The sequence below is a fragment of the Vipera berus genome (genome assembly GCF_964194415.1).
Source record: "Vipera berus genome assembly, chromosome: 2".
NCBI classification, from domain to species: domain Eukaryota; kingdom Metazoa; phylum Chordata; class Lepidosauria; order Squamata; family Viperidae; genus Vipera; species Vipera berus.
This window is the reverse complement of record NC_138203.1, coordinates 125,453,691-125,481,609: the sequence shown is the minus strand read 5'-3', so window position 1 is coordinate 125,481,609 and position 27,919 is coordinate 125,453,691. Positions and strand designations below refer to the sequence as shown.

The 27,919-nt window shown below is 43.3% G+C and overlaps 3 protein-coding genes across 3 annotated transcripts; 1 reads left to right on the top strand and 2 right to left on the bottom strand.

Annotated features, from left to right (window-relative positions):
* LOC308662799 (olfactory receptor 1f45-like) lies at window positions 1-954 on the bottom strand (the record flags this gene model as incomplete). The annotated part of the gene is made up of 1 exon (XM_081318943.1): window positions 1-954. One exon carries the CDS (start codon window positions 952-954, stop codon window positions 1-3), a length of 954 nt encoding a protein of 317 aa, XP_081175069.1.
* A 10,488-nt stretch (window positions 955-11,442) lies between these two features.
* On the bottom strand, window positions 11,443-17,728 carry LOC308662798 (lysozyme C-3-like; the record flags this gene model as incomplete). The annotated part of the gene is made up of 5 exons (XM_081318942.1): window positions 11,443-11,527; window positions 11,631-11,709; window positions 13,211-13,372; window positions 14,819-14,979; window positions 17,379-17,728. The coding sequence occupies 5 exons, from the start codon at window positions 17,726-17,728 to the stop codon at window positions 11,443-11,445; spliced, it is 837 nt and encodes a 278-aa protein (XP_081175068.1).
* Window positions 17,729-22,409: 4,681 nt separating this feature from the next.
* LOC308662796 (olfactory receptor 1K1-like) lies at window positions 22,410-23,420 on the top strand (the record flags this gene model as incomplete). Its single annotated transcript, XM_081318940.1, has 1 exon — window positions 22,410-23,420. Exon 1 carries the CDS (start codon window positions 22,485-22,487, stop codon window positions 23,418-23,420), a length of 936 nt encoding a protein of 311 aa, XP_081175066.1. The 5' UTR covers window positions 22,410-22,484.
* Between the last annotated feature and the right edge of the window lie 4,499 nt (window positions 23,421-27,919).

Sequence of the window (27,919 nt, the reverse complement as noted above, 5' to 3'; positions counted from 1 at the left end):
TTAGGGATGTATGTCTTGGGTGCTTAATTTCCTTCTGAATAGCTTCCTCAGGGCCTCCTTCATCCTGTCATTCCTCAGAGTGTAGATGAAAGGATTGAGCATAGGAGTGATCATGGTGTACATGATGGCAGCCAGCGTGTCTTCCTTAGGTGAGAAACTGGATGAGGGTTGGAAGTACACCCAGATGATAGTGCCATAGAATAAGGAAACCACTATCAGGTGGGACCCACAGGTGGAAAAAGTCTTCTTCTTTCCATTGGCCGAAGGGACTCTCAGTACAGCCATCAGGATGCGTGCATAAGAAAGGCCAACAACCATCAGAGCTCCATTGACAATGAAAGCACCTTCTGTGTGGATCACCAGAGTGTTCAGAGCTGTGTTGGAGCAAGCAATTTTGAGCAGTGGAAAGACATCGCAAATAAAGTGGGGAATGTGGTTGGAGGCACAGAAAGAGAGGCGGGACATCAGGAGTGTATGGAGGAGGGAATGGAGGTGAGAAGCCAGCCAAGAAGCTGCCACTAACAGCTGGCATATGTGTCTTCTCATCGTGGTGGCATAGTGCAGGGGTCGACAGATGGCCACATAGCGATCCAGTGCCATGGAGGCCAGGAGAATGCTGTCAGTGGTGCCAAAAGCAACAAAGAAGTACATTTGAGACAAACACCCACCATATGAGATCCTCCTCTTTCCAGAGAATTCACCAGCCAACATTTTGGGCACTGTGGTTGATGTGAAACATATATCTACCAGTGACAGATTGCTAAGGAAGTAGTACATTGGAGTATGACGGAGATGATGGTCTAGTCGGATGGCCAAAAGAATGATAAGATTTCCCAACATTGTGATGACATACATGATCAAGAAAATGGCAAAGAGCAACATGTCACATTCTTGTTGGCTTGAGATGTCAAGAAGGATGAAGTCTAATATGATGGTTCTGTTATCTGTCTCCATCCTGTTGGAATGTGAGGACAGAAGACAAAATAAAAGGAACAAGAGTAAGTAAAGACACCCTAAAAACACACTTGACTTCCCTTGCTTGCCTCTGTCCGGTTTTCTTGGCTGCGCTCTGAAAATGGATGTTATTACTTTATATCTTTTTTCAACCTCCCACTCGAAGTCTGATCTTTTTCATCTCAGCCCTTTTGCATAGGTATTGTCATACATTCCTTTTCTGTTTTTCCTGATATTTTAACCCATGGGTCGGCAACCCGCGGCTCCGGAGCCGCATGCGGCTCCCAGCCGCCCGGTGCGCGCGCACCTCTTTGAACGGGCAGTGGTGCGCGCGCACCTCTCCAAATGGAGAGTGGCACCGCCCGTTTGGAGAGGTGCGCGCGCACCTCCCCGAATGGGCGGAGGTGCGCGCGCACCTCCCCAAAAGTTTGGAGAGGTACGCGCGTACCTCCGCGCGAACGGGCAGAGATGCCGCTCTTTGAGGAAGCTGTAGCGGCCCGTCTCCGAAGCTGCCGCTTTCGGCAGCTTTGCAGACGGGCCGCTACAGCTTCCTCAAAGAGCAGCGCCCCTGCCCATTCTGAGAGGTGCGCGCGCACCTCTCCGAACGACCGGAGGTGCGCGCGCACCTCCCCAAACCTTTGGAGAGGTGCGCGCGTACCTCCGCGCGAACGGGCAGAGGTGCCGCTCTTTGAGGAAGCTTTAGCGGCCCATCTCCGAAGCTGCCGCTTTCGGCAGCTTTGCAGACGGGCCGCTACAGCTTCCTCAAAGAGCAGCGCCCCTGCCCATTCTGAGAGGTGCGCGCGCACCTCCCCAAACCTTTGGAGAGGTGCGCACGTACCTCCGCGCGAACGGGCAGAGGTGCCGCTCTTTGAGGAAGCTTTAGCGGCCCGTCTCCGAAGCTGCCGCTTTCGGCAGCTTTGCAGACGGGCCGCTACAGCTTCCTCAAAGAGCAGTGACCCTGCTCATTCTGAGAGGTGCGCGCGCACCTCTCCGAACGACCAGAGGTGCGCGCATACCTCCGCGCGAACGGGCAGAGATGCCGCTCTTTGAGGAAGCTGTAGCGGCCCGTCTGCAAAGCTGCCGAAAGCGGCAAAGGTTTGGGGAGGTGCGCACGCACCTCCGGTCGTTCGGAGAGGTGCGCGCGCACCTCTCAGAATGGGCAGGGGCGCTGCTCTTTGAGGAAGCTGTAGCGGCCCGTCTGCAAAGCTGCCGAAAGCGGCAGCTTCGGAGACGGTCCGCTAAAGCTTCCTCAAAGAGCGGCACCTCTGCCCGTTCGCGCGGAGGTACGCGTGCACCTCTCCAAAGGTTTGGGGAGGTGCGTGCGCACCTCCGGTCGTTCGGAGAGGTGCGCACGCACCTCTCAGAATGGGCAGGGGCGCTGCTCTTTGAGGAAGCTGCCGCGGCCCGTCTGCAAAGCTGCTGAAAGCGGCAGCTTTGCAGACGGGCCGTCGCCGTCGGGCAACCGGGAACCGGTTCCTTCTCACTTTTTTTAAAAAAATGGCAACCGCGTGCGTCCGCGCATGCGCAAAAAACATTTTGCGCATGCGCAAAACATTTTTTGCGCATGCGCGTGCATGGACACACGCACGCGGCTCCCACTTTTTTTAATTTGTGATGGAACCGGTTCCCAGTGGCTCTTTTCCCTTTTTAGGTTGCCGACCCCTGTTTTAACCTAAACCATTTATTTATTATTGTGTCACATATAATTACCTGACAAGCAAGAGCCTTGGTGGAGCAGTGGGCTGATGCCTCCTTAAGTAACACCAGCTGCCTGCAATTATTGCAGGTTCGAGTCCCACCAGGCTCAAGGTTGACTCAGCCTTCCATCCTTCCGAGGTAGGTAAAATGAGGACCCAGATTGTTGGGGGCAATAAGCTGACTTTGTAATAATGCCACTTGGGTGTGTGTGAAAGCCCTAATAAGCAGGCATATACATAGAATGAAGGCTACTGCTAAGCTTGTAAGCCGCCCTGAGTCTTCGGAGAAGGGCGGGATATAAATGGAATTTAAAATTTTTTTACACATAATAAAATTACACATAATAAAACCTAAATCATCATCAACAACAACAATAATAATCCCCCAGTGAGGCACTACCTTGACGTGGATGTGGGGCTTGTGTACTCTGAGGAAGATGAGAGCTATGCCAGAGGTTCAACCATACTGGACAGGACTTATCAGAGGAGTCAGACAAAGAATGTCTCTCCCATAAAAAATATGGTGACAGGTAAATTTCAGAATGCCAAGGTCCGCGTTAGATGTTGGAGTTCCTGGACATCTGGTGAAAAATGGGTTATAGGACTCAGGACTGTTGGCTGAGCAACCAGGGCCAGCAGCTGCAGAACTACTGGAAGAAAAGGTCTTTACCCATCGCAAATACACAGTGATTGAAAACAAAGAAATAATTATCTGTTATTACAGATCAAGTCCAACAAGAAGAGGATATCTAAAATGAATGCACCAGTTCTGGAAAGAACAACATCCAGAATCAGAAGTAACAGAACAGAGACTAGCAGACCAATGCCGATTTATAATATGAAATAAAGTATTCACAGAAACAGAATTGGACGAGCTGCAAAGCTTTACCCAGGGCAAAGAAATCAAAGCCTTGTCAAAAGTAATTCAAAATGTAGAGGCAAGTCAGGGGGAGTTGGCAGTGAAGGAATCCAGCAGAGATATACAACTGTTCTTATTTGGAAACCAGGCACCTCTTCCTCAGGAAAAACAAAGCCCTCTAACTCAAGAAATAAAAGAATTGAAACAAAGAATAACTGAGCATCTAGAACAGCACAAAAACAACAGAATAAGGCTGCATTGAAGCTTGTTCCAAAGAAACAGCTAGCACAAGCATTAAAAGATGCAAATACTGCAATATCAAGTATAAGCACCAATTCACTGCAAGAAACAAACCAAATAATGTACACTACAGCTGCAGTTATAACTGAATACCTGGGATGCAAAATCGACAAAGAAGAAAAACAGACTAACAGTGAACCACAAAAATGGAAGGTTAGACTAGAAAATAAGATCAGCAAGTTAAGATCACCTGCAAACAAGCTAGAACAGATGAAAGAAAAGAAGCTGAAGAACAAGAAGACCAAAGAATACCTAATAGAGAAATACCACTTAGAAACAAGGAAGATCAGGGAAGCACTGGAAATAATAAAGCAGCAAATAACAGCTATAGCCAGGAAAATCAGTAGATACAAAGGTTGAATTGTAAATTATAAGCAGAACCTCCAATTTCAATCCAATCAGAAACGTTTCTACCAATCCATCAATGGAGAAACTGCAATGAGTCAGTCAGTACCTGACAAGGAAGAAACAGTGCAGTTCTGGAAGCAGATATGGGATAACCCAAAGAAACACAACAAAGATGCAGCTTGGTTAAAAGAGGTGGATGCAAATAAAACAGAGGTTGAAATAAAAGAACTAGTAATAACAACAAAAATGGTAGAAAAAGGAGCAAGGAAGATCAAAAATTGGTCAGCACCAGGTGAAGATGAACTGCATTGGTTTTGGTTGAAACATTTAACTGTTATATACCTACTCATTGCCAAGCAGTTCAACAACATACTACAAGGAGGAGAAATTGAAAAGTGGCTAACAACTGGGAAAACCTACCTAATAATAATGAAAACTCCAGCAAAGGGGCAACACCAGGCAACTACAGGCCAATTACCTGCTTACCAACAACTTTCAAATTGCTAACTGGTGTTGTAGCCAATGCAGTACAACAGCATCTAGTTGAAAACAATCTCTTTGCACCCTAGCAGAAAGGAAACCTCCCCAATAGCAGAGGAACAAAAGATCAATTCCTAATAGACAAAATGATCTTGGAAAACTGCAAGAAAAGGAAGACCAGCCTGAATGTGCATGGATTGACAAAAAAAGGCATTTGACTCTCTGCCACATGACTGGATAATCAGGTGCCTAGAAATAACAGGAGTTAGTAGAAACATCAGAAAATTTGTGCAAAGATCGATGGCACAATGGAAGACACAGTGGCAGGTCAATGGAGAAACACTGGGAGAGGTTAATATCAAGAGTGGAATATTTCAAGGAGATTAATTATCACCAAAGGAAAGGAAATATACTTTCATTTATTCCCCTTTCTGCTGCTATTTCAGGTGATATAGTAGTTGTGGTAACTGTTCCTTTCCCAGGAGACCACAGAGCAAACTTAGATGGTTTGAAGGAACCGAAGGAATGGAGAAGGGAAAGAACGGAAGAGATAAACAATGGCTGATGAAATTCACTGGTAAGGTTCAAGGATGTGAAGAAACTAGAAACCTGAACATCTAAAGCCTGAGGAGCAGCAGGATCACAAAAGAAGCTAGTCTACCTTTCATTCACAGCCAACACAAACACTAAGTACGTATCAATATCTTTAAAGGGAAAAAAGGAGGCAGGTAGTCAGACAAGCAGACTGCTAAAGTCTTTCCACTTAGGCTGATCTGGATCAAATAAGAAATCAACCTAAGAATCAAAAGAATCAATTATCAATTGCAGGTAAAACAATAATGAGCATATTTTTGGTAACTGACTTCTGTTTTTAACGTTTCTGCAGGTGGTGGGAGTTTAGATAAAAAGCTTTAAAATTTCATGATGTTGCTAGACATATTAAAAGGCATTAATTAATCTATTAATTTATGCAAAATATATTCTGTGTCTTTTCCTGGCTTATTTTTAAAATATATTTTGAATTATGATGAATATTTAAAATTCATTCTGAATCAATTATTTTCATTGAAACTGGAGCACTGACTTGAGGAAATGGCAGGTGTCCTTATCAATATTAAATCTGGGACATCTGCCATCTGCCTCCTTCCATACAAATGGAACAATAAGCAGATACAAGACTAATTTGTAGCAACAATGAAAATAAAACCATTACCTCTCGATCCATCATTACCACTCCTTGAGGAACACCATTGATAACATTTGCCAGGAGGTGACTCTGAATTGATTAGGGGGAGCAGAGGACGCTAGAGGTGAGATTAATTATTGAAATATTCTATTAAATATTGTATCCTAAATACAGTCCTCCAGACACAAACTCTTTTTGCACTCAAAAATGAGACTGAATAAAACCTGCTCTGATCAGCAACATTGGATATATAATGAGGACCCAGATTGTTGGGGGCAATAAGCTGACTTTGTAATAATGCCGCTTGGCGGGGGCCGAAAGCCCTAATAAGCAGGCATATACATAGAATGAAGGCTATTGCTAAGCACATTGGTTTGTGCTTAAGTTGTAAGCCGCCCTGAGTCTTCGGAGAAGGGCGGGATATAAATGGGATTAAAAAATATTCTGCTATTTTAACTCAGTGATATTAAACCCAGCCTTCTATATGCTTAAACATTAGCTTAAATGTAATTCTCTCATCCCATCTTACCGGTCCTTAAAGAACAGCATTGACAATAAAATGGGCTAACAGTGGGTTGTTCTGAATCTATTGGAAACACATATAATCCTCCATTTGAATTCAGCAATATTAGACTCCAGCCTTCCATATGCCTAACCGTGGTATGAGTTTTTCTCAGTTTCTTAAATAAGAAGTAAGAGTTTCCTTGATGGATTTTGCATCCTATCTGTTTCATTAGTCAATAATAAATAAGTCCTATGGCCTCTCCCACTTACCTGAGATCACTGGCAGATGATGAAATGAAGTCTTGAAAGATGCAAAAAATATGTTCAAGTGATATTTTCCCCTTTTGTTTAAGGCTGAACACTAAAGAGGAATATTCTGTGTTCTCAGAAATCAATTTAGGTCCTATCATGGTTTTTATTTTCAATATCTCTAATAATATATGCAGGGAAATGTCCCCAAGAGTGCTGTTAGTGAAGGAGACAGAGTTCAAAACATTAGGATCTCTTTTGAACTGTAGTTCCTATACCACAAGGGAATCAGGAGATGTTTCTGCTGAACTGGCTCCTTAAACCCCAGTGAATGAAAGACACCGATGCTTCTAAAATCTCCCTGTATTTCTCCAAATCATTTAGGAATGGTTGAACTTAGAGGTAGAATTATCGGGCAAAATGAATGCTTGAAGTAGTAACCTGAGGATGTTTATCATCATCTATGGGATTTTTCTGCCACCCCTGGCAATGTGTCTGTCACACTGATTTGAAATGTGTTCTCCCTACAATCCTTCTTTATCATTTGTCCTCCATGGATCAGAGATGCTGCCGCCTAACACCCCAAAATGCCAGACAAGTTTTAGGGCAGAAATCTGCCATCTTTCCTCTTCCAACCCATCATCTCGTGTGAGAAAATGATCTAACAGTCACTACCCTGAAGGAACTGCAGGGCAGGATTGGGGACTGCTGTTTCCTGTCTCTTTATCCTCAGTTAGTTAGAATATTTTGCATTTGGGAAAGGAGGGAATAGTTCAAGGTCAAAAGGGATGTAGTGAAACATTTCACTGAACTGTCTGGTGGCTTCATCAGCCTTTATTTTTTTATTTTCATGCTGAGTTGCCTTATCTTGGCCTACACTGCTTTCCTACCTACCCCTTCAACCCACCTACCCAGCTCCTAATTTCCCCTTCAACAGTCTGGTGGCCTTTGCTTACGAACCAATTCCAATCTTGCTGCTGTCATTTATAGGATAGGCCCCTATGGCCTTGCAGCCAGAGGTTCACTCTCAATTTTTCTAAGTTGTTGTTGTTAGCTGCGAAGTCGTCTCCGACCCATTGCAACCCTATGGACAACATTCCTCCAGGCCTTCCTGTCCTGTACCGTCTTCTGGAGTCCATTTAAGCTCACGCCTACTGCTTCAGTGACTCCATCCAGCCACCTCATTCCCTTCTATTGCCCTCAATCTTTCCCAGCATTAGGCTCTTCTCCAGTGAGTCCTTCCTTCTCATTAGGTGGCCAAAGTATTTGAGTTTTAGCTTCAGGATCTGGCCTTCTAAAGAGCAGTCAGGGTTGATCTCCCCTAGGACTGACCGGTTTGATCACCTTGCAGTCCAAGGGACTCGCAGAAGTCTTCTCCAGCACCATAGTTCAAAGGCCTCAATTCTTTGGCGCTCAGCCTTTTTTATGGTCCAACTTTCACTGCCATACATTACAACTGGGAAGACCATAGCCTTGACTATACACACTTTTGTTGACAGGGTGATGTCTCTGCTTTTTAGTGTGCTGTCTAGATTTGCCATGGCTTTCCACCCGAGGAGCAAGCGTCTTTTAATTTCTTGGCTACAGTCCCCATCTGCAGTGATCTTGGAGCCCAGGAAAATAAAATCTGTCACTACCTCCATTTCTTTCCCATCTATTTGCCAGGAATTGAGTGGGCCAGATGCCATGATCTTGGTTTTCTTAATGTTTAGTTTCAACCCAAATTTTGCACTCTCCTTCTTCACCCGCAACACGAGGCTCTTTAGTTCTTCTTCACTTTCTGCCATTAGAGTGGTATCATCTGCATATCTTAGGTTGTTGATATTTCTTCTGGCAATCTTAATTCCAACTTTTGATTCATCTAGCCCTGCCTTTCTCATGATGTGCTCTGCATATAAGTTAAATAGGCAGGGCGACAGTATACAGCCTTGCCGGACTCCTTTCCCAATTTTGAACCAATTAGTGGTTCCGTGTCCAGTTCTCACTGTTGCTTCTTGGCCCACATATAGGTTTCTCAAGAGACAAATAAGATGGTCTGGTACGCCCATCTCTTTAAGAACTTGCCACAGTTTGTTATGATCCACACAATCAAAGGCTTTAGCATAGTCAATGAAGCAGAAGTAGATGTTTTTCTGGAACTCTCTAGCTTTCTCCATGATCCAGCATATGTTGGCAATTTGATCTCTAGTTCCTCTGCCTCTTCGAAATCTCTATGTAAATTTCTATGTATAAATTTCTATGTATAAACATTAAAAATAGGGCACCCCAAATCTAGTGCTGTAGTGGCTTGTTGATGCTCAATACAACCCAATCTCTGAGGGTTCCCCGTCCAAGCCTCTGGAATGTCCACATGAGGGTTCTTTTCCAGCACAGGGAGAGGCAACCATGCTTTCAACCTAGAACCCTTCAATCAGGCTTCACCTCTCTTATCAACAGACTGGTGATGAGATTGAGACCACATTTTGAAGACAGGCCCTTGAGAAAACATTAATAGGGTACCTTGATACTCCACAAGTGAGTCATATGTACGAACCAGTTGAGCAACAATGTATTTATAATAATTATACAATGATGATGATGATGAATGAATGAATGAATAATCAATGCAAGGCATCTGCAAGATGTAGTAATCAAAGTCAAGGAGCAGAGGTAAAAATGGGAATAAAAATAAATATAAAGACGACTAAATTGATGACAACAGGTAGAACAACCAGCCTTAGAACTGGCCAGGATGATACTAAAGTCGTGGATAGATTCTGCCTTTTAAGATTAATGATCAGTTGTAAAAAACATAAATAGTGAAGAAATACACCCCTGTTAGCATTTGGTGCAGCAACCAAGCTTTGGAAAATGTATTCCAATCCCATGGCATCTCTATGCCTACAAAAATCAGAATTGTGCACATTACAATGTGGATGATAACCAGTTATATACCTCCTTTACACTGACTTTTAACTTATCCTTGTCTTTAAATTTTAAATTTTATATACCATTTTTATTGTTTCATTTTATCTATACATCACCCAGGGTCCCTGGGTGACAGTTTTAAAAATTTGATATTTTTTTTTAAAAAAGCAAAAAAACTCTTCTATGTTGTGAGGTGGATTTCCCATCCATGAGGTGAGGCCTCCAATACAATAGTCCTCAAGTTACGATCACAGTTGAGCCCAAAATTTCTGCTGCTGAGACAGTAGTTAAGAAAGTTTTAAGCGAATCCATGCAGTTGTTCAGTTAGTTACATGGTTGTTAAGTGAATCTGGCTTCCCCATTGACGTTGCTTCTCAGAAGGCTGCAAAAGGGGATCACAGGATCCCTGGACACTGCGACTGTCATAAATATGAGTCAGTTGCCAAGCATCTGAATTCTGATCAGGTGACCATGGGGATGTTGCAATAGTCATAAGCAGGGCTTTTTTTGTCATAGAACGCTCAGAACGGAGTTCCGGCACCTTTTTTGGAGGGAACCTTGTAGGGTAGGCAAGGCGGGTTGTATGACATGTGTGAATTCCAGCACCTTTTTCTTTTACAAAAAAAAGCACTGCTCATAAGTGTGAAAATGGTCATAAATCACTTTTTTCAGTGCCGTTGTAACTTCAAACAGTCACTAAATGAACTGTTGTAAGTTGAGGACTACCTGTACTCTGTCAGGAAGACCAGAACTGTTCCTTCCTAGTAGAAGAGGTGTCTTATTCTCTTTAGGAGTTACAAGAGGGAGGTTCCAGATGCGCTAGTGTTAAGGTAACCAGATCCAGACATCAAAATCCCAAACGTCACTAGACGGCAGCAGTGAAATAAAGAAAAACAATGGTATTGCCATATATAGGGGCTTTGCAGTCCATTGTTGGAAGGCCTAATATGAAAGACCTCATCCCCGTTTGCCACCAGTAGTAGACTTTTTACAAAGGTTATGCAGACAACCCAAATCATTTTGGTTGAGTGGCACTGCTCTGGATCTGTCTTATGTCATGAAAAACAACAACAACAATAACAAAACCTCACAACCATAGACTCCTATTACCATTTTAAGTTGTCAGGTAATGAAATAATATGCCTAATAGGAAACAATGATCTCACAACCTTCTTACTCAGATGCTGAAAATCAGTACACAGCGCATTAGAAACAGGAGATTTATCTGGTTTGATATTGGCAGGTCTGTATATTTGGAACCAAAAAGAAAGCCAAATCTTGATTGTATCTAGTATTGTATCTAGATGGTCCTGCTTTTCTGTAGATGAAAAAGGAATATATTGAGGGAGGGTTACATGTACATAGAAGGGACGCGGTGGCTCAGTGGGTTAGGACGCTGAGCTTGTCGATCAGAAGGTCGGCAGTTTGGTGGGTCGAATCCCGAGTGCCGCGTAGCAGAGTGAGCGCCTGTTACTCGTCCCAGCTTCTGCCAACCTAGCAGTTCAAAAGCACGTAAAAATCCAAGTAGAAAAATAGGGACCACTACGGTCGGAAACGACTAGCACGCATGTGCGGGGGAACCTTTACCTTTACCTTTACATGTACATACAAAAATGGTACCAAAATGTATGCACTTCAAGGTAAAGATTAATCTTTCTTTTTTAAAAAATAGAAGTACAGAAACAATATGGAGTAAACTATATATGAATACAAATACAGGGACCGAAGTCAAAATCAAGTGTTTTTCTCTTCTGTAACCATGACTGAAGGCAAAAGACTTCTGTTTTTTTTTCATCTTCTCAGTCTTCAAAGAGAAAATGATTATACACTGTTTCTTGAAGGCCTTCAATTTATTAAAGATGTTCCAAAGAAGTGATACAAGATGGACTGAAGAAAATAACTCCTAAAACAGTGTGCTGAATGCTTCTTATATTAGGAAATGCATCTAATTAAAGCCCTTATCCAGAACCATGGAAATCAAATTTGCAACCCGAAGTCCACTCTGAGACATTTTTCCCTTTGCAGTTTCTTTGCCAATCATCCCTAAAAGCCAAAATAAGAATAGTATATATCTTAGAATATTGGACGTGCTTAGCAATAATATTGAGTGATACAAGGATGACATTAATAAGAGATGTGTACTCACCAAGCATTCATTTTTTGCCTGCCCTTCACAATTTTCTTAGCACAGACAATGTCATCACTGAGATCATTATTTAGGAAAGCTGAGGGAAAAATATTAATAATGAAGGCTTTCTTAAAAGGGATCTTTAAAAATCAAAACCGTGTGTAAGATATTTCTCAGGGTTGGATGTACTGTATATATTTAAATTAGTTTCCTTAATTTGGATATTGTTTCAGAAAGCAGGCTTCAGCTCAATGGCAATTTAATGATGAGGTCATTCTCCTATGAGGTGAATTTTCCTTGCTTAAAGGATGCGGCCTTTTGGAAGACCAGAATAACAGTCTGAAAATCTTCCCCTCTTTGCATTCTGCCAGGGCTTAAAAGGTTTGTAGTGCACTGGCAGCTGTTTTTTTTTTTTTTGCAGAGATCTGAGATTATACACCCACAGGTTTTTGACACCTTTCTAAAGCCCTGGTGGTACTCAAATATTGTCATGTCCTAAAAGAGGTACAATCTGTGAAATGGTTGAAAAGCCATGCTCTAGAACAGGGCTTTTCAACCTTTTCACAGATTGTACCACTTAGATTCATTTGTTGTTATAGAAATGGCTAGTTTATAATACTATGGAAAAGTAAAAAGTTGAGGTTCAGTGTTAATGCTTCCTTCCTACTGCAACAGTGAAAGTCAGACGTCAATGTCTTGTCTTTTCTTTTTCCCTTCTCCCCCTCACTTTTCCCTTTCTCTCTCACACTTTGCTCTCAAAAGCTTCTCTCTTGCTCTCATTCACTCACACTTTCCTTGCAATAGCTTTTCTCTCACTCTCATTCACTCATCCTTTGCTCGCTCGCTGTCTCCTCACTACTTTGCTTGCAAAAGCCTCTTCTCTCAGTTTCCCCCCACCTCTTCCTCTCCTGTCAAAACCTGCTCCTTTTATAACTTCTCCTCTCTCTCCACCCTCCTCCTCCTTTTCTCTTCCGGGTGCGCCAGAAGCTCCAACTAGCATGTAGCCGTGCGCTCAGATCCTGGGGCTTCTGCCGAGCCCTGCCGCTCCAGCTGATCTCCTCCAGGCCTGTGCGGCATCACTTTAGTTTGTTCCCTCCCCTGCTACACTTGGCTAGGGGTCATATACCACCGGCCAGGTGCTAAAGTACCACTGGTGGTATGCGTACCATTGGTTGAAAATCCCTGTTCTAGAGAGGTGGGGAGTTAGGTAGTGGAGGGTCTTGATGTACATAGTTGGTCTGGACTGGCCTTGCCTTACTTACTTAGTATTTACTACTATTTGTTTTTACTATTATTCAGGTACAGAAGTAAAAACGGGAGTGCATTAGATGATTCTTTACTAATTTGTTTCCACATTTCTTAGACTCATATCCTTTCCTTTCTGAGTACAATCTGTATGTGTGTTCAGAGGGCAGGGATGTGCATAGTAATTTGGGGAACTGGAGGTGCTCATTCGGGGAGCAGCTAGATTGGATGAAAGAGAAAAGGTATACAGGGGGAAAGAACCAGAATATCTCTGCAAATATAATGTGATCCCTCTTCTTTAGGACATTTTGTAAGTGTTTCCCAGCGTAGCCTCATGCTAAGTAGTTACTTACCACTGCAGGACATTTTGCAGAGATTAGCTGAATAACTCTGTTTATTGTCACACCACCAGTTGTTGTCTATCTGGAAAATTCCAAAGAATTGAATCTTTCTGTTCTTTCGCGAGGTTACCGAATTGCTGTTGAATCCGCTTCCGTGATGAACCAGGCAGATCCCTAGATTAAAGAAAGAGAGACTCCAGTAGCAGTTGGCAGGATGATGATGCTAATGAGGGGGAAAGTTACCCTTTGCTTCTTTCGTTAATTGAACATTTTGAAGGATAATGATTTATCCATCACAATCTTTCATGGATTTCATGGAATAGGAAGGAAAGGAAAGGAGTCCCTGCGGATTTTACTCCGCTAGTTGTAATCAGCTATATGGGACAGTGCTCATCTCCGTTTCAAGGGCCACTGAGCCAGCTCTGTCCGAAAACGTTTCTGTGGTCATGTGGCCAGCATGACATCATGGAGAGCTGTTTCCTCCCCATTGAAGTGGTACCTATTTATCCACTCACATTTGCATGCTTTTGACCTGCTAGGTGGGAAGGAGCTAGGGAATCATGATAGCTCACCCAGTCGTGCAATGCTTGGGTCTTGAACCCGGGCTGTTGTCTTTCCAGCCAATAAGCCCAACATCTTAACCACTCAAACATTGCACTGCTTCATTGAGTGGGCAGTTGTGCTATTTATTGCTATCAGATACAACTTCCTTCTTTGAAAGAATTTGAAATATTGTCATCTCAAAAGCGTTCTTCACGTTTTTGTATAGCTTTTAATACTTTCCCTCTGAGCTTCTCGCCTTTCACACAGATTTGGTGTATCTTACTGCAGAACATTGCGAATGGATAGGGTCTGTAAGCACATGGAAAAAGCAACGTCCCAGCTTAAGTATGCCTGATACTGCAGCCACTGAAGCAGGCCGGGATAAGGCAATGTCAGAAAAAGGGACCGGAAGGCTTGGAACTGCAGGTCTTGGATGATCCAGCCATGGCAGCCAGGCTTTTGATGGCTTGGCATGGAAGGCCAGAACCAGGCTAGCAGGAGCCTTGGGAGGAAGTCTGGCCGTGCTAAGTGATCCAACACTTGAGGAGTCCAGAGAAGGCTCAGCAGCAGACTTGGGGACAGTGTGAGGCCAGTGAGGCCAGGGTCGCAAAGGCCCATGAAAAAGACCCTACGTCAGAGAAGAGCTGCCAGCTGCTATGCTGGCTGATGCTGGCTGCATTCTTTTCTAGGGAGAGCAGGCAGTGAACCAGACTTGAGGATCCTTTAGAGAGATCATTGTTGAGCCAGCAGCAACAGGAGCAGCAGCACATTGTAGTCTGAGATGTAGAGTCAGGGCTTTTTTTCTCATAGAACGCTCAGAACGGAGTTCCAGCACCTTTTTTGGATGGAACCTTGTAGGGTAGGCAAGGCGGGTTGTATGACGTGTGTGAGTTCCGGCACCTTTTTCTTTTACAAAAAAAAGCACTGTGTAGAGTGGAATCCTTTTCCACTTCATTGGATGAAATTTCTGCTTCTTTAAATGAATAACACCCCAACGCCGCCACCACCACCACCACTATCAGCCCCCGAAATGAAGGGTATCATCAGAAAGAGCAGGAGAAAGGAAAGCAAACTCACAGTCATCCAAGGGGATGCCACGGTATCTATCCAGCCCATGCAATTTCAGAATAGAAGCAAGATGACATCTGTCAAATATGTTGGCTTCCGTGCCAGCAGTGAAGAGAAATAGGAGGCTGAGGGTCGCGGCCTTCATTGTTGCAGCTTTCCTGAAGATCAGGCTTCCGTGAAGTACCCAGAAATCTTTCGGTAGCGAGAGATCTGGCAGCTTGGCCCAAATAATTCAAAGGAAATAGGCCTGTGAAAGAAATTGCCAACAAAGCTTGTTACTTCACAGAAACAGCACAGGTTAACAATTTCTGTATCGTCTTTACCTTCTTTTAAACCGCTGAGAGTCTCGGGAGCGTCCCTTTCAGTCTTCCTCGCTCATTTTTTCCTACTTTTTTTGTACGTCCATGGAACTGTTGCCACGGTTTTCTTCTTTAAAGCCAATAGTCTAGTAACTGGGGCTATATGAAGATAATTCCCAGATGACTCTTAGATTGTTAAATATTAACTCCTTAACCAAAATTGCCTTGGACAAGGAGAACAAGTTATTCTCCTTGTCACCCAGAAAGAAAATTACAAGAACAGGCTGTTCTCCCTGTAGCAACTCAGAAGGAGTTCTTGCTCCAGGGCCTGCGGTTTTGTTTCCTCCTCAATCCAGTCTTCCCCATATGTCTCCTGCCATTTAGAATATTAGTTTTATTTGACCAGAATGATCTGATTATTTGACTAGAATAATGAAAAATAGTTAGGTCCTTTGACATGGTTGACATACACTAATACACAAAAGGTATTGTTCTCTTTTGTGCTAATGCAATACAGCTTGGTCTTTCTCAACTGAACGAGCCATGATAAATTATTCCTTGACTTCCCATACTGCACTAGATCATGGTTTGTTTCAACTATGTGTGATTGACTAAGCATCAATTGACTAGAGACGATGTGGATCTCTTTCCTGCCTTCTGTACATCACACTGTCTAGTTGTGTATAGCTATACATTTATATCAAAGTATAACTCCTCAGCAATCGTTTCTCTGACAGCCTAGCCAAGATAAAAAGGGAGAGCATAAAAGAAGAATCTTATCAATATATCTTTAGAAATAGGATCATTGGGACTGGCGTAGCAGTGCATCTTTCTTTTTCTTTCAAAAAACAGGCTATATTGATACAGAACTGCAGCTTTCTGAATCTCCAATGCACACCCCTGATAACTAAAAACTCCTGCTGGTTAAGAACTCGGATTTTATGAGAAGAATTCAGTCCCAGGCATGATATGATTGCCATAGTTCTTTCTTGTAGATCTTTCTAAAAGGTAGGACTGAGAATATGCAAACATTGCAAAACTATAAATGGATAGAGATCATCAGACAAAACCTGGGCTGAGGGTTAATGGTGACAATTATTCTGGTTAAGTTGCCCACTTACAGCGAAGATCATCCAAGTATTTTCAGGATTTCAAAGAATCAAATGAATTACTATTGTTCAATCCAGTCAGGAAAATGAGGTAGTTAATGTATAATCTTAAGAGTTCTTTTGGGACTACAGGCTTCTCCAACCCCAGCCCATTTGTGGGAGCACCAATTTAAAAGAAGAAAATCTAGCAAAAGAATTGCATGGACATAGAGTCAAGTGGGAAGACATTGGGAAAGAACTCAGGTAGAGTCATATAATCATAGTCTTGATCCAGGGACCCTGGAGGTCTTCTAGTCCAACCCCTGCCCAAGGGACGGGCCCTCATAACATCTTGGCCAAATGGTTATCTAATCTTTTCTTGAAAATCTCTGGTGATGGTGCACCCACAACTCAAGGCAAGCTGTTTATACTGCTTAATAGTTCACACTGTTGGGAAATTCCTACTTACTCCCAGGTTGGATCTCTCTCTCTGACAAGCTTCCACCTGTGGCTTCCTGATCTGCTTGCAGCTACTATGGAGAATAAATCCTGACAGTGTGAACTATTAAGCAGTAAAACTTCTGGAGGTCCTTCTCCAGATCTCCCATTCAGCAGAAGGACAGCCTTACAAGGAAAAGAGGCTTTTCAGTGGTGGCACCATATTTGTAGAAGACCCTCTTTGGAGAAGCTTGACTGGTGCCTTCAGTAGTATTATTTTTGTGACAGATAAGGAATGTTTTATATTCCCAGACTTTTTAATTCTATGGCAATCATATTTAATTCAGAGTGTTTTGCGGTTTGATGGCAACCTTGTTGCTACCTAGTTTCTACAGTAAGATTTTTCTGTATTTTATTGGATAAGTTTTAATGTGAATTGTATTATTTCCTTTTTGGTAGGTTTATTGTAAACACCTAGAAAGCTTCAGCTATTCAATGGTTGAAAATGTTAATGAAATCATTTATAATCGGCGCAGATACGGATCTCCCCATTAGCTTTGAGGGGGGTGACTATTGGGGTCTCCCACTTTCCCCCGTCTACTGGCTGCAGGACCCTCTGTTCTACTAGTTTGTCTAGCTCCTTTTCAATTTTGTGCTTGAGTGTGAAGGGGACTCTCCTGGGTTTGATTCTAATGGGTAAGACACTGGAGTTTAATTTAAATGAGACGGGGGGGCCCTGTGTACCTTCTCAGCTTACTATCGAATACGTCTGCAAACTCTTTGCAGACAGATTTGATGTTGTTTCCCTGCACTCTGTGGATGCCAGATATTACAATACCCAAAGCCTCAAACCAGTCCAACCTGATTAAACTGGTCCTACAGCCTTTGACTACGATAACATCCAAGTGCCCCTGAAACCTCTTAAACCGCATGGAAAGGGTGGCCTGCCCCTTAACTTTTACTGGGGCATTTTGGAAATCGGTGAACATGATACTGGAGGGCCTCAATTTAACCCGCTGCTTGCTCCGGCCGCAAACAAGTTTAAACGTCTCGTCGGAAATAATCGAGACGGCAGAGCCAGAGTCTAGCTCCATTTTACAAGGAATGCCTTGTAAATGGACTCCAATTTTAGTTTGGGTTTAAGAGGCTGGCGGGCCCCAGTTCAGCAGATAGCCCTCCGGCTTTCGAAAAACCCCACACTTGTCAAGCTCCGGGCCCCAGTACCTTTCCATGAGTTCTCCGAGTGTTGCTTGGGTAGGCCCTCTCAGAAATGGCTACGGCAGACCGCTGCAATGTTGCCCACTTTTCCGTAGGCCCGACACGTGGCCGACCAGAACTTGCAGTTCACCCACATATGGTTGCCTCCACAGCCTCCACATTTTGGGGAGGGAGCTGCCTTCTGCTGGCTCTCCCTGTGCTCGCGTCGTCGATCCCATTGTTCCATTTTTTGCTGGATCTGGTCGATGTCGGGTTCCTCCTTGTCTGCATGCTCGCCATACATAGAGCCTTCATTGTGTATTGCTTCCTCTGGGCTGCTGGGCAGGGGAGTCTGTACCACTTGCACCACGCCTCCGGCCGCCTCGTCGGCCAAGATCTCATCTTGACTGTCTTGGAGAGTTATATCGGGCCTTGTGAAAAGCCTCTGTTGCAGGCGCTTGTCTCTTAGGCTGCACACAAGCCTGTCCCATAGTCCCTTGTCCAGGTTGGAGAACTTGCAGAGGTGGGCGGCCTGTCGCAAGGCCGCGATGAACTCCAACGCAGATTCGCCCAGCTGTTGTACTCTCTGGTCAAACCGCCAGGCCAGCTCAGACATTTGGGGCTTGAAATGCCCGTTCAGCTTTTGCGTGAGGTCTCTGTATGAGACGGTTTCAATCGGCATCGGTGTGAATAGGCTTTCGGCCAAGTCGAATGTGGCTGGCCTGCTTATGCAAAGCAAGGTCACCACTTTTAGGCCGTCCTTGGCAATTTGGTTCGCCAGGAGATAGTTCTCGACTTGCCCCAGGTGTGATGGCCACCGTTCAGGATGGCGGATGTTGAATTCTCTGGGCTGGCCGACCTTAGGCATCTTCTTCCTCTTGTTCTCGGACGGTTGGTTCTGAGTATGTGAGGCCGCTAGTGTGGTGACCAGCTGGCCGTAGAAGGGGGGAGAAAGATGTCTCTTTCCTCCAGCTCGCGAAGCCGTCCCCTCGTGAATTCAGCTCTTTAAAGCAAAGCAGAATCCCACCTTCATCACCACTGTTGTGTAGTGGGTTCTGGAGAGCAGGAAGGACGCCAGGCTGATGAGTACAACATAACAGCTCTTTATTGGTGGAAGTGACTGCATTGTGGAATAGGTCTACCAGCCATTTGTCTGAAATGATATAGGGTTTCCTGCCTGAACAGGGGGTTGGACTAGATGACCTCCAAGATATCTGCCAACTTTATTATTATTATTAAATGACAGTCAAGTAAAAAAAATGAAAGAGCTGCTAATGAACTTAGTTGCTAAAAAAACTTTTAATGAGAACTACTTACTTCTATAATTAATCATATAGGATTTTTAATGACAACAGAAATCCTTTGGGAGTGAGGCTCTGAGACATTAGGCAAGACCAATTAGCACAGTGATTTATCTATTGTCCTTTGAGGGAAGATAAAATCGCATGGACATTTTTTGAAAAATATGGAAATAATGTTTGAATATGTAAACATACCTACCATTGTTTGTGCAATCAGGTACAATCAAAATTGTAAGAATCAGAGCAAACTAAAGAAAACAAACCACAGAGGGAAACTTTGTTTGAAACTTAAGAAATATGTATTCAGGCCTACTGAAAACATTTTATTAGCCTTTTTGCATCTTTGAAGAGGCATTCTTTCTTCTTTCTCATTCAGGAAATATATGATCTTCTGAAGTGGTGTCTGCTTTGTTACACAAACATGTATAAATGTAAAAGAGGTCTACTTTTCATTCAAATGATTACTTTTTGTAACAATGGATGCTATCACAGCAATTATTCTGAGATGTAATAATCATCCAGTAACCCAGTTGAAATTATACACACACACACACACACACACACACACACACACACACTGCACACTATACACTCCGCCAGAGCTGAGAAACTCATGGTTTTTCAGATGCTATTGGACTATAACTCTTGCAAACGTCAAACTTAATGGGCAGAGATGGTAGCTGATTTGAAGAAGTCATATTCTCCAGCCGTGCCTTCTAATTCATGGCTAGCTGTATGCTCAAACATTTATTGACTCTTGATTTTTCACCTATAATAGCTCTCCCAAATTTAGTGGTATCCAACCTGGTTGGGTGTGATGGGAGTTGAACACTGTACATCAGGACTGCTCCAGTTTGAGAGAGGTTGTGATAAGATCTTGCAGTTGAAGGAAGGTGCTCTGTGGAGCCAATTAGGAAACATTTTGGTCACAATACCTATCTATCTGAACCACTGTGTGTAGCTGTGTTTTGATGTACTTTGGAGAGCTTTAGCATTTTTTACAAAGAGTAAAATGAACATGTTTGCTATCTCATGTTTCCAGCCCCAGAGTGAGTCTTGAGCAATTAACGTTTATCTGTTTGAGCTCTGGGGAAGATGCCCTGGGAGGATTTATGGCAATGGTAAACATAACCCGCCCCCCTAGAATTACATTTCTATCTTTAACATCCCATTTCTGTCTATCAGTTGGTACAGAAATCCATCCAGTTTTGTACTCTTTTCTGCTGGGTTTGTTCCTCTTTGGTGAAACTACCACTGGAGACCTTAATTCAGATGAGCAGAGTAAGCTAACCTTTATGATACTTATTGAGTGGTTTGCTAACTTGTGCAGCTGAGTTTCTAAATTCATAAAGAGTTGTTGGTATCAGAAGCCATTGAAAGAGGAAAATCACAAATGTTAGAAATAAGGGAATGATTGATAGTGAAATAAACTCCACACACTTGATGATGCTACATTTTGCTTTGATCTGCATGGACAGGGATACAGACAAGCTACAAAAAGGTGGAAAATAAGGGGATAAATTATTTTGTTTTCTACTTTGAAACATGGAAAAGGATAAATTGGTAGATAAATGCATTCTTTTATCAATACAATGCCACAGGTGAAGAAGGAAAAACACCTGGTACACTAGATTTCGACAAAAGAGGAGACACTGGGGGGAAAAGTAAGGAACAACAATTGTAGTGAAGGAAGTGCATGGCTTTGGATTACTTTATTTATTTAATTTTTAAAGCCTCCTAAGGGATGCGGTGGCTCAGTGGGTTAGGACACTGAGCTTGTCGATCAGAAGGTCGGCAGTTTGGTGGATCAAATCCCGAGTGCCGCGTAACAGAGTGAGCGCCTGTTACTCGTCCCAGCTTCTGCCCACCTAGCAGTTCGAAAGCACGTAAAAATGCAAGTAGAAAAATAGGGACCACTACGGTGGGAAGGTAACAGCGTTCCGTGCTAGTCATGCCGGCCACATGACCACGGAGACGTCCTCGGACAAGCGCTGGCTCTTCGGCTTTGAAACGGAGATGAGCACCGCCCCCTAGAGTCGGAAACGACTAGCACGCATGTGCAGGGGAACCTTTACCTTACCTTTAACAGACAAAACTCTGTGGATGATTTGCAATTAAACAGATTAAAAGATAAGTTTGAATAAAGACATATAGTGTACTTCATTATCAAATCAAGTCAAATGAAAAATGAAAGCACCATACAGACTAAGCATTGGAAAGGTAGGCTTTCAAAGTCTAGAACAAAGTGAATAAAAATACTGGTAAAAAGCCAATTAGAAACCTTGGAGTGAGACAGAGAATCTATGACCTCCAGATTAGTTGGCCTTCAAATCCTAGTTTTCCCAGTTAAGATGAACAATAGCCAGGGGTAAGTAGAAGTTGTAATCCAACTACATTTGGAGAATTATAGGCTCTCCACCTCTGAAACAAAGGGCTTATGGAAGAGTTTAATAAAGAAGAAGGAAGAGAAGGGGAGAGGATACGAGGGAACACAAGGGGAGGCAAAGGGAGGACCAAGCAAAGAAAGTAAGAGAAAAACAGCATTATGTTCTTTAGATCTACAATTGCCATGTTGGTCAGAACCAATGGAGCTATACTGCAAAGCAGCAGGTCTAAGGTTGATACCAGCGGTGGGATTCAAATATGTGAACAACCGGTTCTCTATGTGGATGCTGCTTCCGGAAGTCCATTCTGGGCCTGGGCAACAAACAATTAGTTACCGGTTCTGCCAAACTGGTGAAAACTGGCTGAACCCCACCACTGGTTGATACTTATAGCATAGTCGTCACTTTGCCAACCTCCAGTATAAATCCTTCAATTATTCCTCCTTCTCCAATTACTAATTATAATTAGCATAAAGAAAGCACTGCTGATGATATCAACATTTGTAAAATACTCAACTATATTTTGCCCAACATTTTCAGCAAATTATCTTGACCCAGAACAGAGGTTGGGTCTACAGACTATAGATCCAGCTTCTGGTCTATATGGAAGCTATAATGAAGTAAAATGATATATTTTACTACGGTGTCCCTTTCTAGTTTCAGATGGACTAATACTGAAGTACTTAATGTGTTTGCTTTATCCTAAAGTTGAAAAAATATAGTTGTATCCTATTTTATATTTGATTTGTTGTTCTAGATGTTTTTTAAGGCTTGCCTAGTGTTACACTTTTGTTCTATGCTGGTAACTATATGGGAATATATACTCTTATAAAAATGCAGAATAAATTGTTTTGCTTGACTTTTCCTGATTATCTTGTCCTTCGATGTTACTTACTCATACCCTCAACTGAACTATTTTAAAGGCTTGACGAACCCTAATCTAATTTTCCTCTCAGACTCCCAGTTACATGGACAGCAGAAACCACACACTTCACCCAGACTTCATTCTCCTAGGTTTGTCCTCCGATCCAGAACAGCGGAAGTTCCTCTTTGTCATCTTCTTGGTGATGTATACAGTGGGTATCCTGGGGAACTTCTTGATTATCCTGCTGATCCTTCGGAATTCCCAGCTGCGTGCTCCCATGTATTTCTTTTTGGGACATCTTTCCTTGGTGGATGCTTGCTTTACCTCAGTCACTGTCCCCAAGATGTTAGCCAACCTCCTGGTGCCAGAAGCCACAACCATCTCTTACGCTGGTTGCTTGACTCAAATGTATTTCTTCTTTGCCTTTGGGGTCACTGACAGTTTCCTCCTGGCTTCCATGGCTTATGACCGCTATGTGGCTATCCGTAACCCTCTACATTATACCACTATGATGAGCCAGAGAGTCAGAGTCTTTGTAGCCTGTTCTTGGATTATCTCACATCTTCACTCTCTGCTACACATTATTCTCATGTCTCGCCTTTCCTTCTGTGGTTCCCGGGAGATTCCCCACTTCTTCTGTGACCACCTACCTGTGCTGGCCCTATCTTGCACTGATACCAGCTTAATTGAAATGTTGATCTTCACCGAAGGGTCCTTGGTGGTATTGAGTCCTTTTGTCTTCATTGTGATTTCCTACGCCCTTATTTTGGTCACTGTCCTCAGGCTGCCAGCAGGAACTGGGTGGCGCAAGGCATTCTCAACCTGTGGGGCTCACTTGTCTGTTGTCATCCTCTTTTATGGCACAGTAATTGGGGTCTATTTTCAGCCTACAGCAAAATATTCAGCTGAAAAGGGAAGGGTTACCACTGTCATGTATACTGTTGTCATTCCTATGCTCAATCCCTTTATCTATAGCTTGCGGAATGATGATGTCAAAGGAGCCTTTTGCAGAACTTTGTGCAGGAAAGTGGGAGTGTAGCGAGTCCTTTTCCTGCAATGTATTGTGCTGAATGTTAAACCATAAGAAATGTATCAGTTATCACCACTAAGTGCTCAGGGAGTCTCAGAATAAATGCCACTTCCTTCCATGAGAGCCTTAGTGACATGATTAGCAAGAGTGGACTGCCCGTAATGATCCATTTTTCACCAGGTGACAGAAGACATGATCCTATTGGTATGGCAAAGGCAGCCATGTTGCCATGGTATGACCCCTTACCATTGCTCGGTTCATTTTTCCATCTCCCTTGTGTACCTGCAAGGCTGTGGCCTCATTTATAATGGGCGCAGAAGCTTTGACAGACTGGTGAAATGAACAAGCTGAATCAAAAATCATATGCTTGATGTGGGAGTTGGGCAACAACAACATCAATAACAACAAAACAAATAGGAAGAGACAAGGAAAGATAGGAAATGTGCAATGCACTGACTTTTTGAGGTTCAGTCAGTGAGAAGAAGTGAGAGGACTACCCAGGTTTGAGCTAAAATCAGTGGTTCTCAATCTTTTCTTCACCATGGATCCCCTTTAAATACCTTTTGTGGCCAAGGACCAGGACCACGAGCCCCCGAGATTTAACTCAAGATTTAAATCATAATATTTCTTCAAGCCTTTGTGGACCCCCTGTGACAATATTGCGGCTCCCCAGAGGTCTGTGGACCACAGGTTGAGAACCACTGATCTAAACTGTAGAGTTCTCTATCTTGGACAATGAGTCTCCCTCTTCCTATTGATGTTCCATTGTAAACTCATTTTGTTTGTCCTTTCACCAGAGTGGAAAGACACTGAGGTCCTTTCAAATAATCCCTTAGGCTCTCCCCACTATCATATTACAGGGCTATTTACCTATTCATGAGTCAGCAAAAAAAGAGAAAGAAATAGATTTGCAGTGCTCACTGCTACTTCTATTCTCAGTCAATGCCAATCATCTGATGTCCCTCCAAAATAACAGTTTTTACATTATTTGAGACTGGCCTTGAATGGTGTCAGGATAAGGTGGATGATATTTCTTTAACTGTACAGTTAATGCCAGCTTCAGTTTTTTTCATTCATGTGCTGGGGATAAAATGAGGGAAATCTTGAGGTTGAGGTGGATGAGAGGATTTAACCATAGGTTGGCATGTGGATGCTTAATCTTGGTGCCAGCTGTTTAATGTAACCTGCCCAGAGTTAGTGTGTGGCAAGATGGGCAGTAATATTTTTTACAGATAATAAATAATGTTTATAGTTGTAATATATAATACAACCTGTGCCTTGTTGAGTCATTGTTTTAGAGATATTTCCTTACCTAGACAGAGAAACAGAATGACCAAAGGTGGGCAAAAAAGCACTAGGAACAGGAGTGACTTCCAACTTCCTGCTGCCTTCCCCATTGAGTTACCTTATAGGATTCTGACATGGAGCATTGGAAATCTTCCTTCCTTCCTTCCTTCCTTCCTTCCTTCCTTCCTTCCTTCCTTCCTTCCCTCCTTCCTTCCATCCACCCACCCATCCATCCATCCATCCATCCATCCATTCATCTTGCTTTCTCTTTCCAGCAGGCAGGTGAATGGCTGCGGCTAGTTGGGGGAGGGTGCAAAGGATTGCAAAACTGGCTGGGAAACTGTCACAGAACATTGAAAGTGAGGATCACATGACCACAGCAGCATCCCATCAGTGCAGCAGCAGCAACAGCCAATAGCACTGAGGCAGCCACAACGTCCCCAAATTTCATTTCCTTAGGAGTCATGCATCCTGGATTTTGGAAACACTCTGTAGAAATGCAGATGTAAATCCAGGAAGGTTGGAGCTAGAAGATTAATAAGACAAAGACACCTAAAATCTACATACCCCATCCAAACTCTAAAACAGGATATAATAGGATTAACCCACAAATGCCCAAGGGCACACCCAGACTCAGGTCAGAATACATCACACATGAAATAGCTTCAAACAGGAACAGGAAACAACTCCAAACAAAAGGCTCAAGAGGGTATAAAAACCCACTCCCTACATGTGCTCAGCCCCTTTCCCTCTTTTTTCCAGAGCCATCTTTCTGTCTGGTTCTTCTCTTCAATAAACTGCAACCTTCTTTCTAAAGCAGTTGCCTTGTTGTTTATCCCCAGCTTGGACTGAATCATGATGAAGACTTTTCCTTCAACAATTTGGCACCCCAGAATGGGACTCCAAGCTGACCTCTCCAGTGGACTGAGACTGGTAAGGCCCATCTTGCTGGCAGCAGACCCCTTGTGTCTGTGGATGGGTTTCTCAGGCCCTGCCCATGTGGAGCCAGGGTAGTAAAGGGAGTTTGGGGTTTGAGCTCAAGGGCTGCTTTGGAAAGAAGGTGAAGGTGAGTACCTCTAAATTATAACTTTAAAGCCCAGGGGAGTGAAGGAAATGTGTGTATGTCTCTGTGTGTGAGAGGGAGAAGACCCTTTTCCCAATCACAGTTGGATTTTGCTCCCTCTGGCCTTTCCTAACTGCAGAAAGGATCTGTTCAAGTGGCATACCCTGGAAAGCATGGCGGTTTGGCCAGAGCTCAGGACCTTTTGTTAGGGAAAAGGAAGAGGCTATGTAAAAATGGAATGGAATAGGTGAATGAGAGAATTGGATTTGGGCAACCAGCTGGTAAAGCCCTGTAAGCAAAGCTCATCTGAAAGAGGGGCTTATACTAGTGCACAAAGCACAGGTCCTCCCAGACTCCTCCTGAGTACTGAAAACTGAAGGCCGTAAGCTAGGAGGCCGCATACCTGTTGGACCTGAAAGCGGCAGGTTCTCCACAGACTCCCTTTGGGTCTGAAAAGCGACAGCAGGGTGGCAGGGATAGTGACAATAAGAGTGGCTGGGAAGTGCCACTAGGGACCTAACTAAGCAGATTGAACACCACATCGAAAACGGGAACATGGTTAGCTGTAGTTCGAGAGTCAGAATTAGGTCACCTATTGGAGATTTGCTCGAGGTGTGGGACAAGAGGTGAGTGGCCATCCTGGATGGTATGAAAAAGGAAGCGAGCAAGACAAATTTGTGAAGAATGGGCTTTGCTCAGGCTTTTGCTGGGAAACCAATTTGGCTAAATAAAGGTACTTAAAGGGAAAATAAGAAATAGTGAATCCTTCTTCTTCTTCTTCTTCTTCTCCTCCTCCTCCCCTCCTCCTCCTCCTCCTCCTCTTCTTCTTCTTCTTCTTCTCCTCCTCCCCTCCTCCTCCTCCTCCTCCCCTCCTCCTCCTCCTCTTCTTCTTCTCCTCCTCCTCCTCCTCCTCCTCCTCTTCTTCTTCTTCTTCTTCTTCTTCTTCTCCTCCTCCTCCTCCCCTCCTCCTCCTCCTCCTCCTCCTCCTCCTCCTCCTCTTCTTCTTCTTCTTCTTCTTCTTCTTCTTCTTCTTCTTCTTCTTCTTCTTCTTCTTCTTCTTCTTCTTCTTCTTCTTCTTCTTCTTTTCAACCACGTGGTATGTTTAAGACTTGTGCCTTCCCTAATTTGAATTAACTGAGATTTATGGTGGGAATGACTAGCATGTGTAAAACTAAGATTTCTGTTTCCTTTTCTGTTCTCTTGTCTTGTGTATATATATGTGTCAAAGTTTTTGTGTGTGAGGTAAATGTGTCTGTTAACTGTCTCTAATCCAAAGAGAAAAGAACTTTAAAATTCTGCTTAAATTAAGCCACCAAAAGTAAAATAGCCTTACTCTGTTTGTCTGGCCAACAAATAGAGTGAAGAAAAATGTGTTTGTTTTTTTGGTTTTTTTCGTTCTTCTTCCTTTCTCTCTCTGTACAGCCCAAAGTTAGCAGGAGGGAATGCTTTAAGTTCATCTGCTGGGAAAGTTTCACTCTTGCATTTACTGGGTTTTATCAGTCTATCCTTTTCCTGAAACATGACCAGCATTTTTCAACTTGCAAGTCCTTAAGTCCTAACATGTTGCAAATGTTCAAGTTCAGAAGTGAAACCTTTCATGTATGTTCTCTTACCAGAATCCAGCCTTTCTTTTGTCTTCATCTGTGATGTCCTCATTTTGTCTGCCTTTCTGTTTTTTTAACCACTGCAGTATTAATGCCTTTTCAAACTCTGCCTGCAAGCTACCCCCCCCCTTCTACTTCTCCTTTTCTTATCCTCTGTTCACCATGACTTTGTCTGCATCTCCTGGGAGAGTCCACCCAGAAATGGGGGAGGAGCTCTTGTTCTCATGTCTTTCATCCCTGCATAGATGACCCTCCAACCTTTGGAAGCAGAGCACACTGACCCAGACACTGCCTCCATCCATTTTAGCCATGGAATTGGATTTTGAATCCAACGATCCACTAAAAAGCCACCATGCAACCAGAGTGGAACAGATCTTCCCAGGCCCTACCATTCCTCCAGACGCCTGTGAAAGCTGCAAAGGAAAGAAGGAGTCCTGGAGCCATTGGTCCCCACGTGAAGCCTCAGAAGAAAACTAGGAAGACTATGTGGGGAGGGTGGAAATTCATTATAAGGTTTTCTTTCTTGCCCCATTTGTATATTTGAATGTATTTAT